Source organism: Arvicanthis niloticus (genome assembly GCF_011762505.2).
Source record: "Arvicanthis niloticus isolate mArvNil1 chromosome Y unlocalized genomic scaffold, mArvNil1.pat.X SUPER_Y_unloc_2, whole genome shotgun sequence".
Taxonomy (NCBI): Eukaryota; Metazoa; Chordata; class Mammalia; order Rodentia; family Muridae; genus Arvicanthis; species Arvicanthis niloticus.
The window spans coordinates 5,379,838-5,404,246 of NW_023044979.1; the positions used below are offsets into that span (position 1 = coordinate 5,379,838).

The 24,409-nt window shown below is 40.8% G+C and overlaps 1 protein-coding gene across 1 annotated transcript; it reads right to left on the reverse strand.

Annotated features, from left to right (window-relative positions):
- Nucleotides 1-1,845: 1,845 nt before the first annotated feature.
- Nucleotides 1,846-23,093, reverse strand: LOC143433975 (uncharacterized). Its single transcript, XM_076928158.1, has 5 exons — nt 23,060-23,093; nt 22,805-22,865; nt 21,457-22,125; nt 2,024-2,562; nt 1,846-1,862 (listed from the first exon to the last, which is right to left on the reverse strand). The coding sequence occupies exons 1-5, from the start codon at nt 23,091-23,093 to the stop codon at nt 1,846-1,848; spliced, it is 1,320 nt and encodes a 439-aa protein (XP_076784273.1).
- Between the last annotated feature and the right edge of the window lie 1,316 nt (nt 23,094-24,409).

Here is a 24,409-nt window from a genome sequence, read left to right on the forward strand (position 1 = left end):
ATCAACACCAGGTGCACAACAAGGTACAAACTTGGCTGTCTCTGGAACACAGCTTCTTTGTTCTCTCAGAAATCACTCACCACAAGATTTCACCTCAGTGATGCTGGTTTCTTCTTTGTCACCACTAATTTTCTAACTACAGCCAACCAACATCAATTGTCTCAGTCACCCTGTCTCTCCTATCCTCTAAAAGCAGAGACACATGGACAAAGCTGCTGAGTTCCTCTGCTTGCTAGGGCTGGAACATGGCCCCCTCTATTACTTCATCACCAGCTTTTCATTTTTCAACAACTTCACTGCCTAAGCTTGACTGTCCTGGATCTTACTCATTATATTAACCTTGAACTCAGAGGTCTGCATGATTTTGTCTCTTGAATGCTGGAATAAAAAGTGTATAACACTTGGCCTGTACCTAAGCTTTTCATTACCTAAAATTTGTTCTATACCAGGATGACTTTAACCAGAAATCTGATTGACTGTCATTTCCTGGGATTTAAGGCACAAACCACCATGCCTGGACCTAAGTATATCCTTTTTCATTTTAAATTGAAAACCCAGTATAGTAATAACAATCTGTCCATTGTAAATTTTACACATACTTGTATCTCCTTATGTCTGCATAAAAACAATAATTAGTTAATAAAAATGTCTAATATTATACAGTTCTCTTTCATACAACTTCACAATATATGTTTAGGAGGATGGAATCTTGCCATATCACCATTTCTTTAATACCATTTTGTATCTTTCATCACAGGATTTAGCTTCATTCAACTTCCTGGTGACATTTTCTCTTTGAGCCTAACATTTTATACTTTTCCTTTCTAAGTTTACTAAGCATGATCAAAACAATCACCATGAGAGTAAACACAGGCCAAAGGCTATGCTTGGCTTTCCTGAGACTTCCTTTGTCAATGCAATTAACAAAATAAACCTCTTTACTTTCAGATGAGAGCAAAACACAGGAACATTCTTTAGCAAAACATTATGAAAATTATATACAAAATTCAAACCACCCTTAATATATATGTGTTCTACTACCATGGCTCATGAAGTTCCACTTAATGAATGTATAAATCCAAATCTAATAATCCACACTGCTTCCAACAAAAGCATGGTAAGGCCTACCAATAAGAATACTTAAGTCTGGGATACCAACTTCTCTCTTAGATAGAATTTCCATTGCTAAGAAGAGACACTGTGACCAAGGCAACTGTTTTAAAGTCAGAGAGTTAATTCGGTCTGTCTTACACTTTCAAATGTTTAGTTTGTTACCAACATAGCAGGAAGAATGGCAGAATGCAGGCAGCTATGATGCTAGAGGAGCTGAGAGTTTTGCATTTTCATAAGAAGGCATCCAGGAAGAGACTGTCATCCAGCAAAATATTAGGAGAGTCTATTTTGGACTGGCTGGAACTCCAAAGACCCCCACTCTAGGAATTCACTTTTTTTCAAAACAGTAATATCTAAGTAGGCCAAACATACTAATATTGTCACTTCTTAGGGCCAAGCATATTCAAATCATGGCAGTTTATTTCTACTATAAATTCTTTCATGCATTTAAATATGATTATGACATGCAGACACTTTATCACACTGATTACTTTCAGAAGGTTTCTCTCTAGTATGTGTTGATTTTTGTATTCAGAGAATACTGTGGCATGTAAAGGATTTTCCAACTTGAGAACATTCACAAGATTTCTGTCCAATTTGTGGTCTTTTCTGTCCTTGTAGACTACAGTGATAGACACAGGCTTCTCCATGTTTGTTACATTCATAAGGTTTCTCTAAAGGATGTGTTACTTGAAGTATTTGGAGACTACATTGTCATGCAAAGACTTTACCTCATTCATGGCATTCATGCAGTTTCTCTACATTATGTGTTCTTTTATGTATTGGGCGATGCCTGTGACATGCAAGGGCTTAGCACCTTGAGGACACTGAGTGACTCTCTTGAATGTGTTCTATTATGTAGTCGCAGATAAAAGTGAATTGTCAGTTTTTCCACATTGATTACCTAACTAAGGTTTCTCTATGGTATGTGTTCTTTTATGATATTGGATATGACCTTGTTGTGTAAAGCCTTTACCACATTGATTACATTCATAAGGTTTCTCTCCAGTATGTGTTCTTTTATGATATTGAAGAGTACTGTGATCTGAAAAGGCTTTACCACATTGATTACATTCATAAGGTTTCTCTCCAGTATGTGTTCTTTTATGACATCGGAGACCATTGTGACATGAAAAGGCTTTACCACATTGATTACATTCATAAGGTCTCTCTCCGGTATGTGTTCTTTTATGAGATCGGAGATGACTGTGCCATGAAAAGGCTTTACCACATTGATTACATTCATAAGGCTTCTCTCCAGTATGTATTCTTTTATGTCTTTGGAGACCACTATGACATGAAAAGGCTTTACCACATTGATTACATTTATGTGGTTTCTCTCCAGTATGTGTTCTTTTATGAGATTGGAGATTACTGTGCCTTGAAAAGGCTTTACCACATTGATTACATTCATAAGGTTTCCCTCCAGTATGACTTCTTTCATGCCTGCAACAATAATGGACACATGTGAAAGCTTTACCACATTCATTACCTGATCAATCATTTTACCAATATGAATAAATTTTGCAGTTGGTCTAATAGTAAAGAACACTCAGATCTTAAGGTTTTATCACTTTGATGTTCCCGGTTTTTATATTTCTATATGATGTATTTCACATGTCTGAAGATATCAGACTATGAAAATACTGATTGCTTTCTTAGTTTTTCCTGTAGTGTGAATCACACCACAGCAGCACTGTGAGCCAGGACAAACAGAAGAATTTCCAAACTTCTAGTACCCATAGAGATTTTCTGCAGTGTGACATTGGGGATGTCCCCAGTTATGTCAGAAAACCAATTTGTTGCAAATGTCTATCGTATTCAGAAAGTCTGCCAAAGGCAGAATACTATATATCTTCTCATTTTTTGAGTAGAAAGAGGTATGTTGCTTCTTTCAACATCCCTATGATCACAAGGTTTTATCTATTCTGACAATTGATTAAGAGAAGAACGAGTGAAAGGTTTTTATATTGAATTCACACCATTTGACAGTTTGTTCTTTGTAGACATGTTGTATATAGAATAAGGTTTCTCCACAATTTCTTCACTCTCACTAACTGACCCCTCAATAAACTTAGAAATGTCACTACAGGAATATGAGTATCACTAAATTTACCATGGACTATTGCTTCTTGGATGGCTTTGGATATATATTTATCACTATTCAATGTGCAACATCTAAATATTATGAGACTATTTGGATTGGTAGTTCCACAGCAAAGCTCTAATGGAGCTACACATCAATTAAATGTATCTCTTAATGCATTGTTTCCATGTCTTCTTCCTTAGAAGAATGCCTTAAAACATAAATCAGATAACTGACATTGAGGCACGTGGCTTTGTGAGAATATTATAATCATAGCTATACTTAAAGGAGTGATTTCTTTTTACACACTTGCTTTTCTTTAGAGCTTCCAGAACACATTAAAATTTCCTCACAGGCATATTTGTATCAGCTTGTACATGAAAACTACCTTTCACGCCTTCTAGAACTTTGATGTTGTTCTTCAATATGATGATCTTCCCAACTGTAACCTAAAACACAGTTCCAGAAAATGAATGATATAGTACTGGAAATTAAGTAAAATGCAAGTTACTGTGAATTTTGACAGCACTGGACCTGATTTATTCAGCTTAATCTTCCTCATTCTCAATTGAAATAACAGAGGATCATCAATAACCAAGAATCACTTGTTCCATTATTTTGAAAAGCAAAACAAAATTCACAGTTTTACCTATAGCAGTGAGGTTCTGGTAGGTCTCCAGCATCACATCTTTGTAGAGATTCTTCTGGGAAGGATCCAGCAAATTCCACTCTTCTGCAGTAAAGTTCACATGCACGTCCTCATAAGTCACTGCATTCTACAATATCCCATACATGTGTACAACAGAATGCATGATTGTGACATCACTGTAAATAAATGGATACTTTCTAGGCAATCTATTAATGTAATTCTTGTGCTTCCTCTACTTAATTTCTGAAACAGAAGTTATAATCAAATCATTCTATTATTTTAGAAGGAAATTGAATTATAAGTTTCACTTCTGTTGCTTCCCTTTGAATAGGATAAAGCCTTGCAACACAAATGAGAGGGATATACAGGGGGAAACAGATCAACTGTACTGAGCACACATCTGAAAAGCTGTATGAACAATTACTAACTACAAAACTGACGGGCACGCTGCGTGTATTTGCTCATGTCTTTAATCACAGAAGTACAGGCAGGTGTATGTCATTGAGCTGGCGTAGTCTATGTGATGTGTTGCAAGATAGCAAAAGTTACATATTAAGACCCTCACTCCCCTGTAAAAGTCAACAAAGGAAACAAAAATGATAGAGAGAACTCACAGTTCTTTACTGAAGTTCCTATGAAGAATTATACATTCACTTCAGTTCTGATTTCATCTTGCAAAAACATGAAGTAAACCAGTTTAAACAGCAATATTAATAATTTTACTAGAAGGAAATGCATGTTTAAACAGTTAAAAATGGACAGATGAAAATATTAGTAATGTATATGTTGATCAGAAATGAGGAACATAGAGCAGGAAAGATAGCTCAGGAGTGGAAAGCTCTTGCTGGTCTTCCACATAATGGTGGTCAATTTCTAGTATTTATATGAGGATCAACAACTACCCATTTCTTCAAGATCAAGAGGACTGAGGCGATCTTTCGACAACAGTAAAAATGAGGCACTCATGATATTCATATTCATGCACAGGAATAATACTCTTATTTATTCTAAAATTTCACAACAAACACAAGAGTAAGGCAGAACGACATACACCTGGAACCCAATAAGTCTGAAGCCTTGGGCAGTATTGATATCATGAACATATGCCATCCGGAGAAATAGGATATAATATATATATATTGCAGAATTTTAAAATTGAAGATGTGGATGAAGAGCTGCACAAAAGCATGTGCCTATTTTACAAAAACATGTCAGGTGGCTTCTGTGGTTTCTATATCTAGTATCAGCACAGGAAGGGCTTTCCAGAGAAATTTAGTCACAAAAACAATAAACAAAAGATATAAAGTTAAAAATATAAAACCACCAGGCTTGCAAAATAGCTTAGCATTAAATAGAAAATGTTTATACTGTGTCTTATGGGAATTAGAGACTGAGACCAAATGGGGAATGTATGGGAACATGAGAAGAAAGCTGAAGAATCAGTTTCAAGTACAACACAGTAGACACATAGAATAAAATATGTCCTGTCTAAAAGAAATGCAGGGGTAAAGCTGGAGCAGAGACTGAGGGAATGGCCAATGAAAACTTGCCCAGCTAGAGACCCACCTTATAGATAAACACCAATCCATGACATTATTAGAGATACTCTGTTATGCTCCCACACAGGAGCCTTGCATAATTGTCCATTAAGAGGCTCCACCCAGCAGCTGACTTAAAACAGATGCATAGAACCATAGTCAAACATTGAATGGTCCTTGGGGACTGTTATGGAAGAGTTGGGGGAAGGATTGATGGCCCTGAAGACAATAGGAACTCCTCCACAGGAAGACCAACAGTCTCAACTAACCTGGACCCTTGAGGATACTCAGACTGATCCACAAACCAAATAACACACACAGTCTAGACTAAGGCCCCTAGAACATATGTAGCAGATGTGTAGCTCAGTTTTCATGATGGTCCTCCAACAACTGTACCAGGGGCTGTCCCTAAAGCTGCTGCCTATCTTTGGAATCTGCTCCCTGAACTGGGCTGCCATGCCTGGCTTCAATTGAAAGGATGAACTTAACTCAGCAGAGACTTGATGCACCATGGTGTTGAGATACCCAGGGACCCACACCTTATCAAAGGAGAAACAGAGGATATTAGATAGAGGGACTCTGTGCAGGCAGTGGACCTAGAGTAGGGACTTCACAAAGTTCATAGCCATTTTATTTATAACAGCTTGAAGCTGGAAAAATACCAGATGTCACTCAAACAAAATATGGATATAGAAAATGTGGTTCATTTACAAAAGGATAAACTATTCAGCTATAAAATACAAGGACATCATGAATTTTGAAGGCAAATGGATACAACTAGAAAATATTATCCTGAGTGAGGTAACTCAGACCTAAAAGCACACGGATGTATGTACCCACTTACAAGTGAATAATAATCATAAAAAAGGAAACACACACTATACTCTTTAGACCCAAAGAAGCTAAAGAAGAAGGAAGGCCCAAATGAGCACAGTTGAATCTCACTCAGAAGCGGGACTAAAAGAGTCATAGGAGGCAGATGGAAGAGTGAGAATTGGGTGGGAGAGCAGATAAGAAGGGGAATTAGGGAGAACCAGCAACATGTGTGGTAAGAGACTATGGAGTTGATCTTAGCTGAGATGCATAGCAGTAAGATATGGATGCTGAAGAGGCCACATCTGCAGTCAGGCAGGACCCCCCAGTGGAGAGTTAGAGACAACAACCAATCCAAATACCTTATTACCCAACATTTGCTCCTGTCCACAAGAATACAATCTACAACACAGATTTCATCCAGCAGTAAAATATCCCTTTGATACCATGTTGTTGTTCTAACTTGCTACTCTGATGCTGTGATTGAATCCTCTAAGCAAAAGCATCTCAGGTAATAAGTGGTTATTGTACATGGTTCTGTCAGATCACAGTCCATCATTTTGAGAGCTTAGATTAGAAACTGAAGGCAAAAAGCATGAACAAACACTGTCTCCTGGCTTGCTCTCTTGCTTGGTCAGTGTCTCATGCTCAGCCTGCTCTCTCATCCAGCCCAGGACCACTTGCTTAGGGATATTGCCACCCTCAGTGGAAGAGCCTTCCCTTTTTTTTGGTTTTTCAAGACAGGGTTTCTCTATGTAGCCCTGGCTATCCTGGAACTCACTCTGTAGACCAGGCTGGACACAAACTCAGAAATCCGCCTGCCTCTGCCTTCCAAGCGCTGGGATTAAAGGTGTGCGCCATCACTGCCTGGCATAGAAGAGTCTTCCTAATCAATCATCGACACTATCTTTCACAGACATAGCACCCAGCCATCCTGATGAGGGCATGTCCTCAATTGAGGTTCCTTCAGATGACTTTAGCTCTGAAATGCTGAGAACCGAAAACAAGTATGACACATATACAATAATAGATGAGGAAGTTGTTATAACACAAAAACAATGAGCTAACCATATCAATACAGAAGCTCCTGCCACCCCATGAGAAACTTGGAGTTTTGGCTGAGCAAGGACAAAATAGGGAGGGCACCTGGCTCAAAGCAGGGAAGGATACACTGGAATGGGGAGCTTAGAAGCTGTGCTGACCTGGGGTGACGCATCTTTAACCCTGGGTTCCCAGGCCAGTGCTACCAAAGCTGTGGCTAAAACAGCTGGAAGGTGGACAGAAAAGCAGATTATCTCACAGACCCAGAAATGATCACCACAAAGGACAGGATCTCTGTCCCAAGGAAGATATACTAAATTTGTTAGAATCGATGAACAATGACCTTCCATCTCATGACAGCTCCAAGTTCAAAACTACAGACTCACATATGAACTGGGCAGAGGGTAGTTCAGGAGGTGGGAAATGAGGTCATTGTTTTTCTACCTTGTAAAAAAGGTAGATTTTGACCTAGATGCTGTCTGGAAGAGCTCTCTGTCATGAACTGGTCAATAGGTATAGGTCCTGTTGTTAAGAAGGATTTAACCCAAGGTGTGTGGCTAGTAACTAAATCCATTAGGGTGGAATTTGTTTTATTACCTCAGTGAGAGAATGGCAAACTTCCACACAAAAAATAGCCAGCCACAAGGGAGTGGTAAAGGCTTCCCAGTAGATTCTTCCACTTGGACAGAGGAGAAAATGAAGAGAGGATGGCAGCTGTGAGCCCTGTAGCAGGGTTCCAAGTCTGCGCTAACCTTCCCAGAAATTAAGACCAGAGAAATACTAGGCTCTGGAACATCTTTGAAGCACTTCAGGGCTATGACTTTCCAGTCAATGCACTAAGATGTTATGTCCAAGTCACAGAGACCCCGACAACCAACAAGGAGCCTATTGCAACACAAACACATGGAGGTCTTTATTATGAGGTCTGTAATAAGGATTCTCACCAGTCAGCCTCACATGAGATCGAATCTGAGAGACCAAGTCTAGGGGTGCTGGGTATTTATTGCAGTTACAGCAAGATTGGGACATTAACACACAGGCCAGCAACTTAATATTTTAAAAGCTGCATGACTGGCATAATCTGCAGGAACCAACCAAGGGGGTAAAATTATCTGACAACCATGATGGGTAGACTAACTTTTTCTCTGTAAGGTGTGTTGGTTATCGATATGTAGCTTAACCCTGCAGTTGTACCTTGACAGGCTTTTGACAAGCGGGATTTGTCATAGGATGTTTAGTCAAGTGGACTTTGTGCAATCCCAGAAACAGAATTGATTGGGCTTCACAAACTCATCTTTGTGCCTGCAGTCCTTATTATTGAAAGATGCTCCTTTTCAAGCACAAGCCATGCGTGGCAGTCGAAAAGGTACTTTTTCCAAAGACCTACATCCCTATCTGTTACTGCACTATCTGAAACTGTTTTCCTGAGCAGGTACCCCACAGCTCTGGAATCTCAAAATCTTAGGGATTCAAAAGTAACTTTAACATTATAGCTTCTTGTTCCAGTATTTGGGATCCACACATGATCATCTGTCCTCCTCAGAAGAGATTGGGTCCCTTCACCAGCGCTTCCATCTATAGCACTCTAGGTTCTGCTTGACTCCACTTTACTGCTGCTGCTGTTCTCTCTGCTCATCTCTTGGGACTGACATCTTCAATATGCTGGGTTCTTCCCCTGCAACTAGGATTCACTGTTTTCCTCTCATACACTTCCTTCACTTGGCGAAGCCTTAGCTGCTCTGCATGAGATTCATTTATGCCTAAAACCAATACCACCTGGGTGATTCTCACACATGATCAACTCCAGGTGCACAACAAGGGACAACCTTGGCTACCTCTGGAACACGGCTTCTTTTTCCTCTCAGAAAACACTCACCAGAAGATTTCACCTCAGTGATGCTGGTTTCTTTTTCATAACCACTAATTTTCTAACTACAGCCAACCAGCATCAATTGTCTCAGTTGTCCCTTCTATTCTTCCCTCTAAAGCAGAGCCACATGGACAAAGCTGCTGAGTTCCTCTGCCTGCTGGGGCTGGAACATGGCCCCTTCTATTACATCATCACCAGCTTTATATTTTCAACAAGTTCACTGCCTAAGCTCGGCTGTCCTGGATCTTACTCAGTAGATGAACCTTAAACTCAGAGGTCTGCATGGCTCTGTCTCTTGAATGCTGGGTAATACATGTGTAACACTTTGTGTGTATCTAAGCTTTTCTTTACCTAAAACATGTTCTATATCAGGAAGACTTGAATCAGAGATTTGCTTGACGCTCATCTCCTGGGATTTAAACATGTACATGATGTTTCCCACATGTCCGACTGAATTAAGGACTGAAACTTTCCACTATTTTTATGATACCCTTTCTTGTTTTCTCCCTAACCTGCATGATTTGTGTTTTTTTCCTTTAAATACCCTTCTCCCCCTGGCCTCGAGGTCGACATTCCTTGCTCTGAGTCTCGACCTCAGCTGGATGACTCCTAAAATAAAGCCTCTTGCTGTCTTGCCAGTTATTGGAGACTAGAGTGAGGGTCTCCCCTCCTGGGGTCTTTCAATAACAACGCCCAAGGTGATATAGTTCTTTTTCCTACAGGTCTGGGGGCGTGTCCATAGGTCTCCCAGCCACAGTACCTGGAAGCAGCTCCGGTCATGCTCCTGCCTCAGATTCACAGGCACCGCCACCCGCTCACGGGCAGCCCGGGGCCTCTGCTTCCACCCGCCGGCCACGGTACTGGAAGCTCCGGTCATCTCCCCGGTCTGTGGCGGGTGATAGGATTGTGTTGCGGTGTCTGTGACATCAGAAGGAGCCCGCCGATGCCACTGGGACCAAGGTGATCCTCCCTGACTGCGGTGGCGGCGGCAGTATGGGTAGTGCAGTCACTCTGGACCTCGGTGAAGTCAATCACATCTGGCAGGGGATTTCTAAACATCAAGCCTGTGCACAGGGCCAGAGGCTTCATGGGAAATGTAGTCTTCGGCCCACCGCCATCTTGTTTTTACTCACAGCATCATGGGATATGTAGTTTGAAGACTAGCCGCCATCTTGAATTACGTTTACTGCGCATAAGCAGTTAGTTTTCTGACCACAATCTTGGCACAAGTCCTTATGGGAAATGTAGTCACAGGCTGCTATCTCTGTGTAGCCCTGGCAGTCCAGGAACTCACTCTTTAGACCAGGCTGTCCTTGAACTCAGAAATCTGCCTGTCTTTGCCTCCCAAGTGCTGGGATTAAAGGCGTGTGCCATCAATTATTGATCGTTATTGGCTATTGATTAGTATTGATTATTGATTAGCACTGGCTAATGATTATTGATTTTTGATTATCATGATCTTTGATCACTTTTGGTTAGTGATTAGTATTGCTAATTGGTCATTGATTAGTATTGATTATTGATTAACATGATTATTGATCATTGTTCCATCACTGTCATCCCCTGACTCTGCCTCCCGAGTGCTGGGATTAAAGGCATGTGCCACCACTGCCCAGCTATACCTGTCTTCTTAATGTAAACTATAAAAGACAAAAGGGTTTGGACACATGTGCTACAGAGTCAGAAAAACCACCCGAGTTTCTACAGGAAAGCAACTGGTCCAAATGTTTTGGGCAGATTCAGAATCAGCCAAGATAGTGACATTACTCAGAAGTCACCTCCTGATCTAACATGTGAGGAGCATCACCAGGGACCTCACAGGTGGTCACATCTGGCTGATGCTTCCCATGCAGCCCCAGAGAGGACCCAGCACCCCAGCTCCCACTGCTCAGCCGCCTGCCCTTACCTATTGTGGGCAGTGATTCTGTGCTCACCATGACTCAATTTCAGAGCTTCCCTGAGGTCTCCACACAGCACCCACAGCAGAGCTCAGAGCAGGACACAGATGACCATTCAAGCCTGCACAGGCACAGGAAACCTGCAGAATGGCACCCGGAAGAACCCACCTACTTTTCTGATTGGCAGGTCTGCATGGGAGCCTCGATTGGCCAGTGAGTCTTACTACTCCTCAAGGTTAAAGTGTGTTTCCGGGGCCTGGGTCAGACATTTTCCAGAGCTCAGGAGAGGTTTGCACTCCATTAGCATTTGTTTCTGTCTTCATAGAGGAATCTCACTCCACCCAGCCCTGGGGGAGAACCCAGCATTCCAGCTCTGGCTGTTCAGCTGCCTGCACCTTTCCTCTGAGAACAATGATCCTGTACTTACCAGGACCTGACTCCAGACCTTACCTGAGCTTTCCTCACAGCACTTGCCTTCTTCTTCCTGTAATCAGGGTGAACAGCTTCCATAGCCCAGTACTCAGTGTGCAGTGGAGGTATCAATCTGACCCACAAGAGGAAGGATGCCCTGGTTATTTCTTAGCATTCTATCTAAACTCCACCCCAGTTACCTGGCAACAGCCAGGTATGCTCCTCCCCACAGTTACCTGGCAACAGCTGGGTAGGCCTGATCCCCTGTAAATGTGGCTGCTTGCCTTTTCCTCTCTCTTTTGATCTCTTGCACTCTCTTTCTCTTGCCCTCTTAGGCTCTTCCCTTCCCCCTTCTCTCTGCACATGCTCATGCCAGGCCTCTACTTCTCTACTCTCTGCCACTCTCTGCTTTTCTCTGCCTCTACTACCCTCTTAACTCTCCTCCCCATGTCCTGAATAAACTATATTATATACTATAATGTCTTGTGGTGGGTTGCTCCTGGGGAAGAGCTGTCTCAGCATGAGGCATTGAACCACCCCCAGGAAGAAATATCTCAGGAGGAGGCATGAGCCTGCTGAGACATTTCCTTCCTCCATACCTCCCCACACATCTATAGAACCAATTCCATCTGTCTTTAAAGTGAGGTAGTGAATGACCCCCAAAGGCAGATCCCCACTCAAGTCTCAGGATGGTGCACACCCAAAGACTCACGAGAGACCGGCTTGATGTAAACACATGAGGCAGTTTAATATCAGAGCTCTGGGTCAGCACATATCTTACTCAGGAGAAAGTGGAGCTGACCCCAAGGCTCAAAGGATTAGGGATTTTATAGGCAATGGGTGGGGGAAGTGGTAGATTTTCATGTGGGTACACATGATTGGTTGCTTTACATTTTTGAACATCAGCAGGCTGTGTATGCCAAGCGGGCCCAAAAGGGGGAAGGGTGGAAGAACACCAGATGGCCCATTACTCATTTGGACATATCTCTGTTCTTTTAAAAATGTCCTTGCATGCTTTTTATCTTTCATGCCCAGCCAGTTTCTTGGATGATTCAACAGGCCTTTGTCTTGTAAATCCACATCCTCTGTAACTAATTAACTGGGTCCAAAACTGCTGACAGGCATTTTTAACTATTTAGGTAATAGAAAAAGAATCACAGGACCCTGCTATTCTTATTAGTTTGGGCCTATTTCAAAATTTTCTTTCAATAGCTACGGGGAGGAAGATACCTGGCTGTCACCAGATAACTATGAGGTAGAGTTTTAGACAGAATGCTAAAACCATTAATATTAAAGAGGGATTTTAGAAAACATAGAAAACAAACATCATGCTGGGCTCAGGGAAACTACAGCTTCCTTTTACCAGATGATAGTATCAATCAACCCTGGAGAAAATCCAGAATCATAACGGAAACATAGTTGAGCATCAAAGGGTTAAAAAATTTTGATTAGATACAGGCTCTTAGAGAATAGCCAATACAAAATGTTCCCCAAGAATGGGCTGGTACTTTCCACAGGTGCTCTCCAATAGCCCTCCTTTACTCCCCCTGGGTTGTGGTTTCCCCCCTGAGTTGTGGTTTTTGGCTTTAAATTCTCTCTGTCTCCAAAGCCCTGGGTGTTAGACCCTACTGCCCCTGCATGGGTCATGGCTCTTGACCTCAGTATACTGATTAAAATATACCATTGCTGATTACATAAAGTTCGGTGGTGTCTTGTGAGTTAATGGGTGGCCACGAATTCCCGAGGCTTGGGTGAGGTTCTTCCTTTGTTTGGGCCTTACAAGCACTATTGTTAGCCAGCACATCTTCATCAATGGCAAAGTGAAGAAAAAACATAGTCGAATTAGTACAGGTTCTGTAGATAAACATACCTCAAATCATAGAATGAATCTTTGTATACAGAAAGGCTATTTAATAGAATGTCCCAATTAAAGCTGTTAGACAAGGTAAATTAGAAAAACAAGAACTGGTTCTTTTCATGTTGTAGGATATTACAGCTGATAATCAGTGTATACGAGGATTCTGAAGAGATAAGTCCTTACTAATGCCAGTTTTAAAACACAAACAAACTACCTTTGTTTTGTAAAAAAGTAGGGCAAGTACAAAAAACAAAAACACCACCCTGTTCAATGTCCTTTATATATGTAGGTTGTCAAAAGAATTTATAGCACAGGTTAAAGGTGGATCTGAACATCTCAAAAGATCAAGATTAATAAAGGCTTTCTCATGTCAAAAGTTGTAATTGAGAAATATGCCCCACAGCAAGCAGGATTTGAGTTAGGGTTAGGGGATTAATCAGTCATGGTTAGGATTAGGATAAGGGTTTTTAGAATTAGGTTTAGGAGGTTAGGAAATTAAGAGGTGAGGGTTAGGATAGGGTTAGGCTCAGGGTTAAGGTTAAGGTGGCCACCATTATTCTTGATGGTCCCACTGAATCAATATTATCTCTATTACACAAAGAAGAAATATCAAGCCTACAAGATATTCATTTTATATCTTAATGGTTTGTTTTATTCTTATTCTGATAGCTTCTCTCTTACTTAGAGAAAGGCTTCTCAAAATAACCTAAAAGTTTTTTCCAGCCATTTACCTCCAAAACTAGCATACTAACAAAGGATGCAAAAACTTTGATATTCACAGAACCCCACAGATAATCAAAGGATAAGTTGCTAACAGCCAGAGTGACTGCTTCCCGCAAAGAACATTTATGCTACCCTATGCTGGGTCTCACCATCAACTATTTCTGCAGTTAATTTTTCTCTGAGATAAAATGCCCTAAGTACTATTCTGCTCTAGACATGTCTGGTTTATTTTCTTCCCATCCTAAAAATATGCTGAATAAAGATTTTTTTTGGTTTCTCAAGACAGAGTTTCTCTGTGTAGTCCTGGCTGTCCTGGAACTCACTCTATAGACAAGGCTGGCCTCAAATTCAGAAATCCACTGCCTCTGCCTCCCAAGTGCTGGGATTAAAGGCATGCACCACCACCACCTGGCTACATATTTTAAATTTTATGGAGGCATATACATGTTAATAATTTAAAAGATATTTATATTTAGTAAAATCTTTTTAAAAACAGATAAATATACAAAGATAGGAAGATGCAGCACAGGGCTTATCTTCTAAATTAAACCACAAACATTTTCATATCTTTGGCTCTGTTGAATTAAAATAATCAGAGCAGGGCTTTTTAAATATTGCTAAACACCTGAAGGGGAGAGAGAGAGAGAGAGAGAGAGAGAGAGAGAGAGAGAGAGAGAGAGAGAACATGTTTGGCCAGTATTTGTACAATATGGAAGTGGAATAACTATTTAGGTAATGTGAATTTGCCTCCTGACATACTAAGTAAAATATTTTTGATGTGACCGATCATTTCTTTCAGTGCTTTATTCTTGTGAAGATCTCTAGAAAGAATCTGATTTCTGAGACTGGCAGTGAATCACTGGGTCAATGTGTGGGACAAGAAACCTTATGGGTCACCAGACTGGTGCTGTAAAATCAAGGATTCAAAGAATCTCCTGTCACCTGATCTTCATGTGAGTAGGGGTGCCATGTCTTAGACTACAGAAGCTAAGATATCATGTTTCCCATTACTCACTTAATCTTGAATCTCTCTATCTGAGGTCCTCACATAATTGTATTATTTGTGTTACAGCTGTGATACTTTACACTATTGACTGTCTTTTCCAATAGCTGTAACAGCCCAACATCAAAGCATCACCTGAACAAAAGGTTAAAGGAAGGTGGCCATTTTGAATTTGTATCTGAGCTGAGATGGTTGCGGGGCCCAAACTGCTGTAAAAGTATTCAGTGCTTGTCTAGTATATTAGTCAGAGTTCTATAGAATACCAAACTAATAGAATAAATTTCTCTTTATTTAAAGGCTATTGTTTAGGATGACTTAGGGCTGTGATGGCCTAGCTAATTCAACAATAACTAGCTATAAAGGCCAAGTGCAAGGATCCAGTAGTTGCTCAGTCCACAAGGCTTGATGTTTCAGCTTAGGAGTTTAGAATCAGCTGGAATTCCAAGTAAGGTGGCCCTAATGTCAGCGAAGGAATGGATTTGCTATCAAGTTGAGAGCAAGCAGCTAGAGCGAACACCTTCTGTTGTAGTAATTATTTAAAAAAGCAGCCACCGGTTAAGCCAACTGACTCAGGTGCAGCGTCTCTGTCTGTAGGGCAGTGGGCTGTGACAAGCAGCTGGGTGTTTGGTTGAGCATGAGTTTTGAACCCCAGAACCTTTATTGGACGGCAGAAGTTCAGCTCTGCTCCCAGGCCCTGGTTCTTTTCACTTAGCTTTAGTCCTGCAACAACCCGTCCCACAGAGAGTTCTGTGGCCATCAGTCACAAGGAACAGTCCCTCAGTCCCTCCCACATGCAGATGAGATATCTCCATGCTCTCAGGTCAAGCCAATAGACACTATCTGCTGTCAGAACCTAACAAGAATCATCCTGGTGTCCGACGGTTTTTGTCACAAGAGCTGTAACACTTGGGGAGAGCTCTGCTCTCCCAGAACCTGCCTGGGACACCAAGCTGCCTCCTTGCCAGCCAGCTCCTTACCGGCCCAGCCTGGACCTGGACCAGCTCAGCATGGAGAGACCGGGCAACACCTTGGAGAGACCGATCAGTGACAGAGTGAGCAAAGGCAGCAGCAGGGGCAGGCAATATCCCCTCCTGCCTGCACTCTGTGTCCTTTGGCCTCGACCTCCCATATCAGGCCGGGCCAGAGACCTCCAGACAGTGGAGATGCAGGCCGGAGGCAGCGTGGAGACAGTAGCGAGCCCTCCCTGCTCTCACCCTGTCCCCAGCTGGTAGATCGTCCAGGGACACCATCCAGAACATGGAACCCACATCTGTTTATCTCAGCCACCATATTGCATGGCCAGCTAGAAACCGGCAGCCAGAAACACCAGCCCTGCCACCCACAGGACACCAGCGTGGGAGATGGCTCAGCCAATTTTCCATTCTGTCACTGCAAGGCTGGACACTGCCCAGACCATCCTGCCAACCACACTGGCTCAGTACAAATGAGCCTCTAATGCTTAAATTATCCAACAGCTTATATATTTAGTAATGATCAATAACAAGATGCCCTTACAATCAGAGGTATAACCCAGTACCCAACCTAGATGTAACAACTACCTTTGACTGTTACAGACAAGTGAACATAGGCCTCCATGTCCCACTCTCTCATTGTTTGTCTCACCCTTAGCTCCTCCTCTTCCTTCTCCTCCTCCCTTTACTCCTCCTCTTCCTCTCCTTACTCCTCTCACCTCAGCTCCTCCTACAACCTTCTCCTTCCATGTCATTATATAGGCTTGCAGTACAAGTCATGGATCAGATTAGAGCTGGGGCTTTTCAGCTCAAACATCTGGATTAAAGCTGTGTCTTCCACTATCAAGATTGAGATTAAAGTCACTCATGGAGTTTTAGTTAATTCCAGATATAATAGAGTTAACAATCAAGACAGCAGTCTCTACTCTACCCCATGTCAACTTCACACACAATCATATCTTTTTATGTCATGGTTAATTTCCAAATGAAAAAAAAATCATAATAATGCCTAAATGTTACAATTTCAGCAAAAAGAAAAACCATTATGTATTGTACCAGGTCACTATTATGCCTAAAATGATTGAACTACCCCTTGTGCAAGCACAGACACATAAAAATGTTAAAATGCATTGTGGGAACATTTTTCAGTGTAGCAACATCAAATGTGAAAACTACTGATATTCTCTTAATTAATTTCCTGAAATTGAGAAAAGAAATCACAACTGTCTGTAGAAATTCAACATTAACAAAATATGACAGGAGCACTCACATCACTTATAATCCTCATTTCTGCAATTAGCCATGTGGCCTTTGTTTATATTTATAATGACCTTCCCCCACTACCCATGCTGTATTTTCCCCAACCTTGGTAATAACCTCAGCAGATCTGGAACTTTTCCTGGAGGAGTGATTCATACCTTCATTTCTGATGGGTCTGTGCCCTTTGTCATTGTGTCTGGAGAAGGCTGTTGTAGGCTTCCATTGATTTAAATTACAAGATGTTTAGTTGCTTTTAATCATCAAGAGATACCATAAAACGCTAGTTCTCAACCTGTGGGTCACACCCCCTGTGGGACTCTAAGAACCTTTTCTCAAGTGTTGCCTGTGACCAACTGCAAATTAAATATTCATATTACAGCTCATCACAGTGGCAATATTACAATTAGGAAGCAGCAGTATAATTCATTTTATGCTTTGTGTGTCTCTATAATATGAGGAAGTGTATTCAAGGGTCCCAGCACTAGGAAGGTTGAGAACCACCACTAGAGATTCTGCAGTCTAGACATAAGCCTTTGTAACTCCATTTGGAGAAGCAATTTAACTTCCCCATGGTGATTAATCAGCCTTTCTAACACTGTTATTGCTTTCTTTTTTAAATGTTATGCAAACTGCTTTTTTATTAATTAATTAATTTATTTAATGTATATGAGTACAATGTAGCTGTCTTCAGACACACCAGAAGAGGGCATCAGTTTGCATTAAAGATGGTTGTGAGCCACCATGTGGTGGCTGGGAATTGAACTCAGGACCTCTGGAAGAGCAGCCAGTGCTCTTAACCACTGAGCCATCTCTCCAGCCTTCTGTTATTACTTTCTTATCTTGTTGGGTGAAGGGTCTTAGATGCCCAAGTTGACCACTGGGAAGACTGAAGGTTTGTTGTAGTTCCTGAAAGGCGAGCTCACCTCTCTATAACTAATAGGAACAGGTGTGGTGAGAGACAAGAGAGGGCCAAAGGGGGAAAATGAATCAAAATCTTCAGCTGGCTGGGAGAAGGGGTTGTATTTAGGATGTGCCAGAGACCACGAATAGGAGGGCACCAATGAGTCTATGTGGTTGATCTTAGCTAAGATGCATAGCAGTTAGATATGGACACTGAAGAGGCCACATCCTGCAGTCAGGCAGGACCCCCAGTGGAGAGTCAAAGACACCAACCAATCCTAAAACCTTTCTACCCAAAATTTGTCCTGTCTACAAAGAATACAATCTACAACATAGACTCTGTCTAGCAGCAAAGTAACCCTTTGAAACTATTTTGTTGTTCTAACTTGCTATTCTGCTGCTGTGATTGAATCCTCTAAGCAAAACCATCTCAGGTAATAAGTGCTTGTGGTACATGGTTCTATCAGATCACAGTCCATCATTTTGGGAACTTAGATTAGAAACTGTAGGCAAAAAGCATGGACAAACACTGTCTCCTGGCTTGCTCTCTTGCTTGGTCACTGTCTCATGCTCAGCATGCTCTCTCATACTGCCCAGGACCACTTGCTTAAGGATATTGCCAGCCTTAGTGAAAGAGTCTTCCTAATCTGTAGGTATTTGTAGCTGGGAAATGCTGAGAGGGTTGCTCCAGGGTGAAATTAAGTGCCACAGCAGTAGTTCATTAAAGGCCTCTTCCAGGTTTCCTCATGGCTGCAGTCCCAATGACACAAGGAAGTCCATGGGTTTTTACAGGCTTTTATGTCATAGTGGATGGTGGTTGGATCTGGATGCACCCCCCCAACTCAGGGCAGACCTTAGTTAAATAGGGAGGGAGATGGGGGGAGGGGCTGGGGAGGAATGAATAATTGGCTCCACCCTCTGGCCTTCAGGTGCCTCATGAGTATGTAAATCTCTCTAGGGCCTGAGACCTGTTCCTCATGACTGATGGTAGTAAACCTCTCTGTATGAGGGGCTGTGGAGAAGGCTGAAGCTAAATGAAAAGAACCAGGGCCCAGGATCAGAGCAGAACTCCTGCCATCCAATAATGGTCCAGGGTTCCAAGCTCATGCTCGATCAAGCACCCAGCTGCTTCTCACTGCTTCAACTGCCCCACCACCCCACACTAATGAATCATCAACACTATCTCTCAAAGACATAGCAACCAGCCATTCTGACTGAGGCTCCTTCAGATGACTGAAGCTCTAAAATTTTGAGAACTTAAGACAACTATGACCCAGACACAATAAATGAAGAAGTTGTAACAACCCAAAACCAATGAGCTAACCATATCAATACAGGAGGCCATGCTACCCCAAGGGAAAACCCACTACCACAGTCACTATAGTTGTTTTTGCGGGTTGAGATTGACAGGAGCAGGAACAGGGATTTTCTTACTTGTTTTGTTAAGATCAAAAACTATGAACAGTTCTGCATTTCTATAGATTTAGAATCTGCTATAACACATTTGTAAACAGAATAGAAGAGGCTTATGCTTTTTATTCCTCGGACAGAGAGAGTTATATGTTGCCCTTAAAAAAGAGTGTTGCTGTTATGCTGACTATTCAGGCATTGTTAAGTTGATTGTCTTTCGGGTCCAAGCTGTTCAACAAACTGATGGCTTTTGTATGACAACAGATAGACGCTATTCAAATGAAACCCATACACATCCATTATTACAGGCTGGAAGTTGGGGATTCTAAAACCTCTGTCATCAAGACTAATGAAGATTAACCCCTAACTTTTGCACTAATCCGGATAGTCAATGACGGGTAAGAGAACACTTCAAGACCCTTGCCCCTAAAAGGGGAGGCCTTACCATCCTAAGACAGGAGCTCAACCAATGGCTGTTGTGTATCCAAAGACAGGAAAGGGAGGCTGGGGTCCTTTGTTATGACCTAAGATCTAGCTGCCTGCAGCTATGGGACACTGAGTTTACCTGAGAGGAAGGCTGTGAATCAGAGGGGAATGGAGAGCAAGAAAAGCATGGGGCCAAGACAATGTATTCTGATCAAGGCCCAAAGTTTAATATTTTGCTTTCACATATAAAGGGTAAGCCCCACCCCATGAGTCTCTTCTTGATTCAGCCCAGGGGCTGGGTAAGGAGATAGTAGCCTGAAGGTGTCAAGGCAAGCTCAGCAGGCAGTCCATTCTCCTTAGCTCCTGTAGTAGACTGCAGGGCCCCAAGGCCAGCAATGCAATGCATCCCATGTCCTATTGTTTGGTCTATTGAGGTAAATTTGGTCTATTGTGGCCTGCTAGGGCCTGGGGGAAGGGCACACTAAGGCATGCACTGTTTCCATAAGTTTTCTCAGCCTTCCCTTTTGAAAAACAATTTAAAAGGGGGGACCTGTGGAGAGCCACCAGAAGGTGGCTATCATCATTGCAGCCATATCAAGCCATATACCCTGACAAGAGACTTGTTTTCAACAGCCTACTAAAGTTAAGCATACTCTGATAACATCTTGTTTTAGATACCTAGGATTTTCCCTTGGGTGTGTAAGACTTACCGGTGTGACTTAAGAAGTGAGATTTAAGAGTGGTATAAAAAGCAACAGGCAGGCAGAAGAAAGTATTTGGGATTTTGAGACTTGCGATTAAGGACTTGGGACTTGAGACTTGAAAAGAGAGAAGAAGAGAGACGGGAGGAGAGGGAGACATAAGAATAAATGGGACTGAATCACACTCTGTCTGTTCTTCATTCTTCACGTCCATCCTCACTCTCTCTTGCTGAACCCTGACCCACAGACTGGAGCAGCAGTATGAGCCAGAACAATTTAGCCCCCAATCTTGGGACAGTTCAGGCTCTAACAATTTTGGCCCCCAAGCTTGTGGCACTAAGGATTCCAACATTTGACAGAGCAGTCCTCTACAGTAAAGTTGTAAAAAGTCTTTAGCACATTGGTTACATTCATGAGGTTTCTTTCAATATTGAATTTTTTATGTTTTCGTGACTAATGGAACATACGAAGGATTTAACCACAATGATTACATTCAGAGTTATGTCCAATATGGCTTCTTTTATATTTTGGGGGACAATCTTTATTAAAAGGATTTTACCACAATAATTACATTCATAGGTTTTTTTTTTTCTAATATACATCCTTTTATGGTTTTAGAAACAAAAACATTGTGAAAAAGGCTTTTAAAAGATTACCTACATTCATACAGTTTCTCTCCAGTATGTGATCATTTATGTCTCTGGAGACTTTTCACTTATAAATAGGTTTTTCCACATTGATTATATAACTAAAGTTTCTCTCTGGTATGGGTTCATTTATGATATTGAAGATGACCTTGTTGTGTAAAGCCTTTACCACACTGACAACATTCATAAGGTTTCTCTCCAGTATGTGTTTTCTTATGACATTGGAAACTACTGTGACATGAAAAGGCTTTACCACATTGAGTACATTCATGAGGTTTCTCTCCAGTGTGTGTTCTTTTATGAGATTGGAGATGACTGTGACATGAAAAGGCTTTACCATATTGATTACATTCATAAGGTTTCTCTCCAGTATGTGTTCTTTCATGTATTTGGAGACCACTGTGACATGAAAAGGCTTTACCACATTGATTACATTCATAAGGTTTCTCTCCAGTATGTATTCTTTTATGATATTGGAGACCACTGTGACATGAAAAGGCTTTACCACATTGATTACATTCATAAGGTTTCTCTCCAGTGTGTGTTCTTTTATGTAATTGGAGAGTACTGTGGCATGAAAAGGTTTTACCACATTGGTTACATTCATAAGGTTTCTCTCCAGTATGTGTTCTTTTATGTCTTTGGAGATGACTGTGCCATGAAAAGGCTTTACCACATTGGTTACATTCATGAGGTTTCTCTCCAGTATGTGTTCTTTTATGAGATCGGAGATGACTGTGACATGAAAAAGCTTTACTACATTGATTATATTCATAAGGTTTCTCTCCAGTATGACTTCTTTCATGCCTGCAACAATAATGGACACATGTGAAAGCTTTACCACATTCATTATCCTGATCAATCATTTTATCAATATAAATAAATTATGCAGTTGGTGTAATAATAAAGAACACTAAGATCATAAGGTTTTATCACTTTGATGTTCATGGTTGTACTTGCTCACTGTGGGTTGTTTTCTGTCTTTGAAAATACCTGTGATGGTGGGAACATTTATTACATGTCTCACATTTATAACATCCTTTTTCTATATGAGATTTCTATATGATGTATGATGACCTTGCAATAAACTTAAAAATTTCACTGAAGAATATGAATGTCAGCAACTTTATTATGGAATATTTGCTTATTAGAAGGTTATGGATACATGTTTATCACTATTCAGTGTGCAACAACTAAATATTATGAGACTATACAAATTGGTACTTCTACAAAATAGCTCTAATGGAGATACAAATCAAATAAAGAAATCTATTAAGGCATTTTTCCTTCTCTTCTTTCTTACAGAAATGCCTTGCAAATACCAATCAGATAACTGACATTGAGGTGCACAGTTTTGGGAGAATATTATAATCATAGCTACAATAAAAGGACTGATATTTTACACTCTTGCTTTCCTTTAGAGCTTTCAGATAAAATTAAAATTTTCTCACAGGCATATTTGTAATAGCTTAAACATTAAAATTACATTTTGTGACTTCTAGAAGTTTGATGTTGTTCTTCAATATGATGGTTTTTCAAATTATACCCTAAAACACAGTACCAGAAAATAAATAATGTGGTATTGGTATTAGGCAAAATATAAGTTACTCTGAATTTTTGCTGCAATGAACCCAATTTATTCAACTCAATATTACTTGTTCTCTATTGAAATAAGAGATGATCATCAGTAACCAAGAAACATTTTCCCTTATTTTGAGAAGCAAAAAAAATTCAGTCTTACCTATAGCAGTGAGGTTCCAGTATGTCTCCAGCATCACATCTTTGTAGAGATTCTTCTGGGAAGGATCCAGCAAATTCCACTCTTCCTAAGTGAAGTACACATGCACATCATCAAAACTCACTGCTTCCTAAAATATCACATGCATGTGTACAACATGGGAAGAATCCAGCAAATTCCACTCTTCTGCAGTGAAGTTCACATACACATCATCCTCAGTCACTGCATCCTAAAATATCACATACATGTGTACAACACAAAGCCTGATACTCACATAACTACAAAGTAAATGTATGCTTCCTAGACAATGTAATCATATAATTCAGGTGATTCCTCCACTTATTTGCTGACATATAAATTATAATAATCACCATGTCAGATTAGAAGGAACTTGAAATATAAGGCTCACCTATGTCACTTCTGATCTTCTTTGAATGGTATATAGCCTTGTAACACAAATGACAATTGAGATGGATATACGGGGGAAACATATCAACTGTACTGAGCACACATCTGAAAAGCTGTATGAACCATTACTAACTATAAAAGTGATGGGCAAGCTGCATATATTTGCTCATGTCTTTAATCACAGAGGTACAGGCAGGTGTATGTCATTGAGCTGGATGTCAGGATGATCTATGCAATGAGTTTCAGGAAAGCAAAACTTACTTGTTACGAACCTCACTCTGCTACAAAAATAAACCAGGAAACAAAAATGATAGAATGAACTCACAGTTCTTTACTGAAATTCCTACAAAGAATGAGACATTCGCTGTAGTTACGTATTCATCTTGCATAAACATAAAGTGAACCAGTTTAAACAGCAACATTAATTAAATTTTACTAATAGGGAATGCATGGTTAAACAGTTAAAAATGGACAAATAAAAATATTAGTAATATATATCTTTTGGTTTTTTGTTTTTTCAAGACAGGGTTTCTTTTTATAGCCCTGGCTTTCCAGAAGACCCTTCTGTAGACTGGGCTGGCCTTGAACTCAGAAATCTGCCTGCCTCTGCCTCCCAAGTGCTGATATTAAAGGTGTTCGCCACAAATGCCCAGCAGTAATATATAGGCTGATCAGAAATAAAGAATGTAGTTCAGGAGATATAACAAAGGAGTTGAAAGACCATGCTCGTCTTCCACATAATTGTGGTCAATTTCTAGCATACACATGTGGACCAACCCCTTTCCATTTCCTCATGATTAGGAGTTCTGAGGCCATCTTCTGACATCAGTAAAGATGAAGCACACATGATATTCATATCATGAACCCAGCCATAATACTTATTTATTCAAAAATTTCACAACAAATAAAAGAGTTAGGCAGAAAATCATACACCTGCAATTCAAT

Excerpts from the sequence above, each read along its gene's own strand:
- LOC143433975 (XM_076928158.1), bottom strand. The coding sequence starts at position 23,093 with ATGCTGGAGACATACTGGAACCTCACTGCTATAG. Across the intron at positions 22,866-23,059 it reads CTGGAACCTCACTGCTATAG|GGTATAATTTGAAAAACCAT; the intron begins GTAAGACTGAAT and ends ACTGTGTTTTAG. Across the intron at positions 2,563-21,456 it reads ACACAACAAGGTCATCTTCA|CAGGCATGAAAGAAGTCATA; the intron begins ATATCATAAATG and ends CCATTATTGTTG.